Raw genomic sequence first — 9,042 nt, 5'->3', positions numbered from 1 at the left:
ATTCTAGTCTTAATACGCTATAATCTGTTTAAAACATCTATTCTAGTCTTAATACGCTATAATCTGTTTAAAACATCTATTCTTGTCTTAATACGCTATAATCTGTTTAAAACATCTATTATTCTAGTCGTAATACGCTATAATCTGTTTAAAACATCTATTATTCTAGTCGTAATACGCTATAATCTGTTTAAAACATCTTCTATTCTAGTCTTAATACGCTATAATCCGTTTAAAACTTTTTCTATTCACCAACAAATTATTATATTAGACATAGCAGTTTTATTATGAATATACCCCCCCTAAAAACATACTTTAAACTTTAAAAATATTACGTATATTTCGAAAATTATCAGGACTAAATGATAAGCTATTTGACTTAAGTTTGAAACTAAAAACCTGGGAATCCACAAAAAATATTTCAACAAAATACAAGTATCTAATTGCATAACAATACATTCACACTTCATTCACAGCTAATATAAAATATCATGTATGATAATACAGTTGTGGTCCACCATCCATTACCAGTTACCCAAGTAGTTATCTACAGTTGTGGTCCACCATCCATTACCAGTTACCCAAGTAGTTATCTACAGTTGTGGTCCACCATCCATTACCAGTTACCCAAGTAGTTATCTACAGTTGTGGTCCACCATCCATTACCAGTTACCCAAGTAGTTATCTACAGTTGTGGTCCACCATCCATTACCAGTTACCCAAGTAGTTATCTACAGTTGTGGTCCACCATCCATTACCAGTTACCCAAGTAGTTATCTCAGTTGGGTAACTGGTAATGGATGGTGGACCACAAGTAATTATCTACAGTTATGGTCCACCATCTTTCACCAACATATATATCTAAATGTTATTCCAATTAGGAAGTTTGCTTACATTTAAATGAAGATGATGATACAGATATTTTACAATTTAAACACAGCAACAAACTAAAAAACAATTCAAAAAGTTCTAGATAAACCTTGTAAAGTTGCATAGTATAACTTATACAAAGTTGTTGTTTTAATTGTTTAAATTTTTGTAATGTCAACTAAAATTAATTAGCAATTTTGTTTTGAAGAATTTTATAAATATTATATATTGTTTATAAATAACATTTATAATAGTAGTTATTAATACTGTTGTGTGATAAAGTTTTTCCCTAAACAAAACTGGCCTTCAGAAAATAAAAACAGATAACATAATTTAAATATTAATTTTTTTCCTTTAATTATGATGTTAATAATAAAAAGGACTAGAGGGGGAGCAGTTAGACAAAAGCACTAACCACAAACATTTGGGCTGCTCTTGTCTAACTGAACAGTGGGACTTAACCATCACTAGCACATTCATGGTTCCATAATTTAATTAGCAGTAATGGAATATGTACGGACTAGGAATCGTCAGACTTAATTAAGAGTCCAGGCAAGCTAATCATTAGGCTTTGTCCAACACTTTTGCTGATTGAAATTGTGTCAATCTTTGTTTACTGCCAAACACAATTAACACAATATTCATAGCAGAATGTCACATTTGACAGTAATATAATCTAAATAACTGAAAAAAAATTATTTAAATTTCTGAAAGTGGGGGAAAAAAAATTAACTTTTTTTTTAAATAATTTTTAGGAGGAGCTCCCTAAAGAATGTATTACAGACCACAAAATAGTCATTTAAAATTTTGTTTTTCTCAAATATACAAAACTTCATCATCTCAAGCCCGGAGAAGAAATGTAACCGAAGCATTCCTCCACAAATTTTTACATGTATAATTAGTTGCAACAGTGAGATCACTGAAGATTCTAGGCTGAGACAGAATATGTTGTGAGGTACGATTGTTTTTGAATGCTTAGAAATACTATGTGTACACTGCCCCTATCAGGATCACATGTAATGTACTTACACGGTTATTACACAGTAAAACTTAAATGTAAGAAAATAAGATCATACTTACAGGATTTATTTATTTACACCACTACCTTGACAGACAGTGTGGAAAGTGTCGATGTAATGTCTTCTGCTGACAACTCAATTTCCTCAGCTTCCACGGGTGCAACTGTGGCCGGTCTAAGAAAGAGCGTGCGACTATGTTCCCGACCATATCCAATTACTTCTATCTTGTCCTCGTACACGGAAAGAGTCATGAAGGCTTGTTCCAAGGGGGAAGTCTCGATGATACCAGCTAATACAAGATAGTGGACTCCATGGGAGTCTACAGCATAGCCACTTTTATGGGCATGACCACACAAGTAAAGAACCACAGAACTGTGGCGATGAAAGACATCCATAACTTCTTGATAATTCCACAGGAGACAGCTGTCATCTACACTTCCAGGACAAAGAGCAACATGACCTAGGAAAGATGCATATATTCTATTCTTCGGCTGATGAAGACAGAGTAACAATACGTTATCTGCATATCCTAACACAAACACAGATTTAATGACCAAAGTAATTTAAGTTAATTTATGCTCTTTTATAATAAACCCAAACAAATGTCTTAGTGTTAATAAATGTTCTTATTGCAAGTATCAAAATAATTGAACTCAAGTCCTAAACCAAATATATTGTTTTTATATTTCTTATTACAGTATTCACTAATACATACCAAACAAAATAACTTTTTCTCCATTTGTGTCAGAATCCTGCAGTTCTTTGTCTAACCAATCCAACTGTTCTTCGCTAGCTGCTCCATTCTGAGCTTGAAAACGCTTGTTACGGCCGTGGAGGAAGTGATCACAATCCCATCCATCAAAATCGTAATGGCCATGATGAGAATACAGAATCTCTGCTGCCTGCACGTAACGAGGATGGGAAGGCTCGTAACCAATAACACTGACTTCAAAACAGTCCAAAGAAATACACTTGATCCCTTTAACGGGACTAAATGTATAATACAATGGAGAAGTCAAGCAAGTGGGCACATCTGGAGGAGCAAGTATATGCTCCGACACATCCAAGTGTGACAGAGATTCCCAAAAGAAACCAGTCAATTCTTTTCTTGAGAAATTATACAGTTCATGATTACCTACAGTATGGAAGGTTGGGATGTTTGCATATTTCTCAAAACGAGCTAGTGTCCTCTTCATTGCTATATGAGAGCTAGCATCATTCCGATTAAGTCCATCAATAATATCACCAAGTTGCAGCACAAAATTAACTGACCCTTCTCTTTCCCACTCACAAAAAGCACTGTCTACATGATCCAAAGCCTCCCTGTAGTAACGACACAAGAGTGGGTTATAATGTGCAGGTCGGTCCTCACAATCTGCATACTGGACATCAGCCAAAGCACCAAAAGTAACCAAAAGTTGAGAAGTCATCTTAAATGTTGTGCAACTGGAGCAATTATAAATCTGGAGAGAAAGAAAAGTAATAAATAAAATCAGCATATTTATAAATATGTACACAAACACAGAACTGTCCTGATTTACAAATAGCTAAATAATATTTTTCAATAACATGATATACACATGCATCCTAGCCCCTTCGATAAAATTAATATGTATAACAGAGCAGAGAAGTGCACCAGAAGATCTTTCAAATTTCCTAGAGAATTAAAAAAACAGACGGGATATTTTTGCATTTATCAATCGTTAGTTCGAAAATTGTATCCAAAGGCAGGTTTTCCAGGAACTGTATGTAGGTATCTTACACTAATCAACCTGGACTAATATGTACCAAATTTATGTTATAATTAAGCTAATTCTAATACAGGTAAACAAACAATATATAAGTAATATTTATAATTATACTAATGATCAGTTCTTTTATTTGCTCCCCATTTCTTTTTCAGAAATTCAAAATTAATTTTAAAAAACAAGCTAGTACATAAACAATTGCTAATCATTTCCAAGAAAAAATATTTTCTTTACAATTATATGCTGTATATTACTTCGATTTTCTCGACCAGTTATTTTTAGTTAAGACTCCTTGTGCGTTAGTCGATATAACTCGTTAAGTATTTCCTATTAATAGTAATACTTACAACTATCAGTATTACTATTGGTATTCTAGGCTTAGAAGTTTGAGTTCTCAACAATAAAACTAAAAATCAAATTTGATTATGAATACACATTTTTCATAATTTGAAAAGATTAAGTATTGGTTAATTATTTTAAAATTTTCAACGATTTTTCAAGAATAAAAAAAAATGTTTGATTTAAGACGTGACCTATTCAACTTTCGACTAGTTTTGTTCGCCCAGTTAGGTAGCGTTTAAACTTTAACTTAATATGACCCTTTTTGGCAACTTAAAATACAGGAATAGCCCAACACTGTAATTTCTTCTTCTACCATACGCCCGTTGTCACAAACACATCAAACTTAAGTCCAGAAATCAATAAAATCATTTTAAAGTTTTGGCCTTAACTTAGAGCTACACTGGATGAGTAATTCATTTCATGATTAACTTCAAAATAAGTTATAACACAAATTCTATTTTACATTAACAATTAAATAAAAATAAATAAATAATACGTGAGAGTTCAAATGCAATGTAGAAGTAAAGACATAAATAAACTTACGTTCAATTTTTACCAAAAGTGTCGACCTAAGTAAATAAATCATGTCCTAAGGCACTAATATTAATAACTAATAAGAAAGTATGGTTAAATTTCACATACTGCTAATCTCCACCTCGAACTCGTAGTTACTATGTCAGCAAGTTTAATCCAACTGAAACTGGTAAACTAGTTGCCGAAATGACTTTGTCACGTTAGATTGAAAAATATACAATCATCATTTTTACTATAACTTATAGTACAAGTTTTATATTATTTTACATCCTTAAAAATTCTACAAATTATATATATATATATATACGTTATCAAGTTAAACTTCATACATTCATCCCTTGGCCAACTGATATTAAACAATCCTACATTACTTAACACCGGCACCCCAAGGCACAGAATATTTACACCGAAGGTGACCCTAGTCGAGCCTATCTTAACCATCCAATCATATAACGACACAAAGTGATTTGAACATGTTCACGTGCTGTTTGAAAGTGGAGGCCTGGGCATTCACGTGACAACTTCGTGATGTGAGCTGGATTAAGTTTTTTCGATATGCAAGTTGCATGTGCATGGGTTATTGAGTCACGAGTAAATATTATTTCGCACGACGTGGGAAGAAAGTATTAGGTTAACTCATTAGGCTAATACACACATCTGAGTGAAACCTTTATTTTTGTGATGTTCCGGGCACACCCCCTTTCGTCACACAGTATATACCGTGATACAGAGTCACAAAACTTAGTTTCGTTTACATGTTTGTGTTACTTATTTATATTGTTACATATCTGGTTGTTTGTTAATTTCCCGTAGAAATTCTTTCCAAGAAACTTCAGCGAAACGAGTTCTTTCTTAATTAAAACTGGTTTATTCTTTCTCGTTACAAACTTTGTAATAAACTTAATTTCCACAGTCAATACGTTTACAATCTCGATAACAAAACACACACTTATATTACCGTCACTACCGCTCGCTTGACTCAATTATCTGTCTATCTATCTGCAATTATTCGCTGGACTTATATACTAAAATAGAGGGCGCCTGGAGAACACTAGAGGACAATTCACGATCCTTCTAGAAACTCATCACGTGTTACAAGCGTCACGTGACTTCCGCTGTCGTAACATTGCCCCTTCCTTAGTATTGTTGGTCCCGAACAATAGCCACTTACATTAAACCAATAGATAATTAACAATAACTTGATTAAATGTGCAGAATTTACAAACACAAAATTAAAATTAAAAACAAAGAGAACGAGAAAAGAAACAAGAAGAGAGGCTACAGCAGTGGTTGGAGGAGAAAGAAAATAAACAAGAAGAGAGATTACAGCAGTGGTTGGAAGAGAAAGAAAATGAACAAGAAGAGAGACTACAGCAGTGGTTCGAGGAGAAATAAAATCAACAAGAAGAACGAGAAAAGAAACAAGAAGAAAGTCTCCAACAACTGAGAGAAAGCCAGCATACACAAATGGAAAAGATTAGTAAATTTCAAAGTGAATTAAATACATTACAGGATGATTTACTGTCCTTTACACAGGGAGGATATATTAACCATGAACCTAATTAGCCCCAGACAACACGAAGACCCTTCCAGACCCCGCAGCTAAACCCTAATGCAGACATCTACAGTCCTGCTAGAAGACACATTCCAGACATGAGTGTCAGCAGTAGGGGTGATCTAGTGCGATAGAAGCAGGAAATCGATGTGATCCCTCAGCAACAACTTGAGGACATCGGGTGGCACAGTTAGGTAGGCCTTGTGTGCCATACTTTCCAAATCCTGTGCCAGCTCTTGCAGGCTCTCCCATTTAGCACGGACTCTCGTCCTAAACCTAGCCCTGTAGACTTCAGTCTGATTTTGTGTTCCATACCTAAGTTCTAGAGCAGCTACGAGTGCTCTATAGTTGTGTCTGTTGTCTCCTGACAACTGTCTAAGTATTTCCAGCGGTTGTCCCTTCAAGCTCGTTGCCAGATATACTGCTTTCTGCTGCTCTGTCCATCCATTCATTTCTACCAGTAGCTCAAATTGTGCTCTTTATGCTTCCCACGATGCCTTCCCATCGAATTCCTGTGGCTTTCTTCGTACTAGATCATCCCTATTGCTGACACTCATGTCTGGAATGTGACTTCTAACAGGACTGAAGATGTCTGCATTAGGATTTAGCTGCGGGGTCTGGAAGGGGCTTGCCGTTGTCTGGGGCTGATTATGTCGTTGGTCAATGTATCCTTTTTGTGTAAAAGACAATAAATCATCCTTTAATGCATTTAATTCGCTTTGAAATTTACTAATGTTTACCATTTGTGTACTCTGGCTTTCTCTCAACTGTTGGAGACTTTCTTCTTGTTTATTTTCTTTCTTCCTCCAGCCAATGCTGTAGTCTCTTTTCTTGTTTCTTTTTTTTTCTCCTCCAATCACTGCTGTAATCTCACTTGTTTATTTTGCTGTTCGAGCTGCCACTGTTACAAGTTATCTTTCCACTGCTGTAATCTCTCTTCTTCTTTCTTTTCTTTTTCCTCCAACAACTGCTGTAATCTCTCTTCTTGTTTATTTTCTCGTTCTTCTTGTTTCTTTTCTTTTTCCTCCAATAACTGTTGTAATCTCTCTTCTTGCTTCTTTTCCTTTTCCTCCAACAACTGCTGTAATCTCTCTTCTTGTTTATTTTCTCGTTCTTCTTGTTTCTTTTCTTTTTCCTCCAACAGCTGCTGTAATCTCTCTTCTTGTTTATTTTCTCTTTCTATTTGTTTATTTTCTTTTTCCTCCAACAACTGCTGTAATCTCTCTTCTTGTTTATTTTGCTGTTCGAGCTGCCACTGTTGCAGGTTTTCTTGCAACTGCTGTTGTCTCTCTTCTTGTTTCTTTTCTCTTTCTTGTTGTTTCTTTTGCTGTTATTGTATTGCTGCCATCAAATCTGCTAAGCTGTAGTTTGATTTGCCACTACTCGTTTCCATCTTCTTCTTTTTTTTATTTTTATTTTCCGTCCCACTCTCTGACACCAATTTGTTACGTCTCTGTTCGTTTGTTAATTTTCCGTAGAAGTTCTTTCCCGGAAACTTCAGCGATACAAGTCCTTTCTTAAATAAAATTAGTTTATTCTTTCTCAGTACAACTTTGCAATACACTTAATTTCCACAGTCACTTTCACTTCAACACACGCTATAATTCACAACGAACGATTCACGCACTTTACTTACTACCGCGTTTGACTCAATTGTCCGTTTCTATCTCTGCAATTCAATTCCGATTAATTAATTTCGCTTTATTTGGCGCACTTATATACAAGAATAGAGAGCGCGTAGAAAAGACCAGAGTTGCCACGAACAGACATGATCCTTCCAGAATATCATGACGTGTTACTAGAGTCACGTGACTTTCGCTGTCGTAACAGTATGAAAATTCATTGGGTCGTTAGTTCTATTTTTCGTTGTTTCTTTGGCGTTAGTAATATAAAGTCGTCTTCTTTGTGTTTTTATTTAACTTCGTTTGTTTCTTTGTGTTCATGTTTAGCTTCGTTTACTTCTCGGGGGGGGGGGGTTGATTTGACGTGTTATTCTTCTTGTTCAGAGGTGTCGATTATTTCCATATCTGAGCTTCTGTGTTTACTTTATGTGCGGATATCTTCTTACCTTTTTGTTTCCTCCGTCGTTTCATTTTAAATGTATATTCCTTTTGTGCAAGGTCTATTAGGTTTTGTAATTTCGAGGTTATGTCCTTACCGAATGTTTGTTCATCCAAACCAGACGTGCCCCCCAGTGGCACAGCGGTATGTCTGCGGACTTACAACGCTAGAAACCGGGTTTCGATACCCGTGGTGGGCAGAGCACAGATAACCCTTGTGTAGCATTGTGCATAATTAACAACAAACAAACAAACCAAACCAGACGTACCTGTAAGAGAGCTAGTGCTGACGTCAGACATAGTTGCTTTAGTTTCCCGGGCTTGATACTCCCGTATAAGACAGGAGTCATTCAATAACTGATAATTTTCAGATATCCGAGATAGGAGATGTATACTAATAATTAGGTGGATATTGAGATGAAAGAAAAAATTAGTGAAGTTTAAAGCTGATGCAACTACTAAAGACGTATCCAACGTGAGTAATGAGAGAAATAAAAACAAGAAGATTACGTCAAAGATTAAATCTCTTCTGAAGCGAGTAGCTATAGACATATTCATATCATCACCCATGACTTGCAAGAGTGATAAATACATTTGAACGTTAGCCAACTATTTCACAATGTGGCTTACTTTTATCAACTTCACAGCTTTAAATCTCGTACTATCCAGTTTCGGTTAATCATCTGATTAGGTACGTGTTCCAGTTGAACTACATTTAAACTTTTTACCACTACTTCGCCTCTTGTAAATAGATCTTCACTAAATTTGGTATGAAGGTCCACGGGAAGATATATATAAATTTTCAGTTTTATGTTTTGCGGTTTTAATGGAAGTTTACCACTAGTTCGCCCCCTGTTGATGAATCTTTACCAAATTTGGTTTGTTGGGTCCATGCGAAGATATGTTGAAATTTA

General features: G+C 35.2%; 1 protein-coding gene across 4 annotated transcripts; it reads right to left on the bottom strand.

Annotated features, from left to right (window-relative positions):
• Positions 1–1,083: 1,083 nt before the first annotated feature.
• LOC106472354 (manganese-dependent ADP-ribose/CDP-alcohol diphosphatase-like) lies at positions 1,084–8,551 on the bottom strand. 4 transcript variants are annotated; one of them, XM_022400947.1, is made up of 3 exons: positions 8,398–8,551; positions 2,605–3,352; positions 1,084–2,349 (listed from the first exon to the last, which is right to left on the bottom strand). In XM_022400947.1, exons 1-3 carry the CDS (start codon positions 8,476–8,478, stop codon positions 1,964–1,966), a joined length of 1,215 nt encoding a protein of 404 aa, XP_022256655.1. In that variant the 5' UTR covers positions 8,479–8,551; the 3' UTR covers positions 1,084–1,963. The 4 variants fall into 4 exon arrangements, with proteins under 4 accessions (XP_022256655.1, XP_013788443.1, XP_013788444.1 ...); XM_013932989.2 differs by lacking the exon at positions 8,398–8,551 and adding an exon at positions 4,843–4,977 and having other exon boundaries at positions 1,085–2,349; XM_013932990.2 differs by lacking the exon at positions 8,398–8,551 and adding an exon at positions 4,622–4,789 and having other exon boundaries at positions 1,086–2,349.
• Between the last annotated feature and the right edge of the window lie 491 nt (positions 8,552–9,042).

This window comes from Limulus polyphemus, unplaced genomic scaffold (assembly GCF_000517525.1).
Source record: "Limulus polyphemus unplaced genomic scaffold, Limulus_polyphemus-2.1.2 Scaffold5270, whole genome shotgun sequence".
NCBI lineage: Eukaryota > Metazoa > Arthropoda > Merostomata > Xiphosura > Limulidae > Limulus > Limulus polyphemus.
Note: the sequence above shows the minus strand (reverse complement) of the source record. Positions and strands in the feature narration are given on the sequence as shown.

Bases quoted from the DNA above. Each gene is read 5' to 3' on its own strand.
- LOC106472354 (XM_022400947.1), bottom strand. From the start codon at position 8,478: ATGACTCCTGTCTTATACGGGAGTATCAAGCCCGGGAAACTAAAGCAA. The intron at 3,353-8,397 runs GTACGTCTGGTT...CTTTCTCTCCAG, and splicing joins CAGCACTAGCTCTCTTACAG to ATTTATAATTGCTCCAGTTG. The intron at 2,350-2,604 runs GTATGTATTAGT...CATCTTTCCTAG, and splicing joins AGAAAAAGTTATTTTGTTTG to GTCATGTTGCTCTTTGTCCT.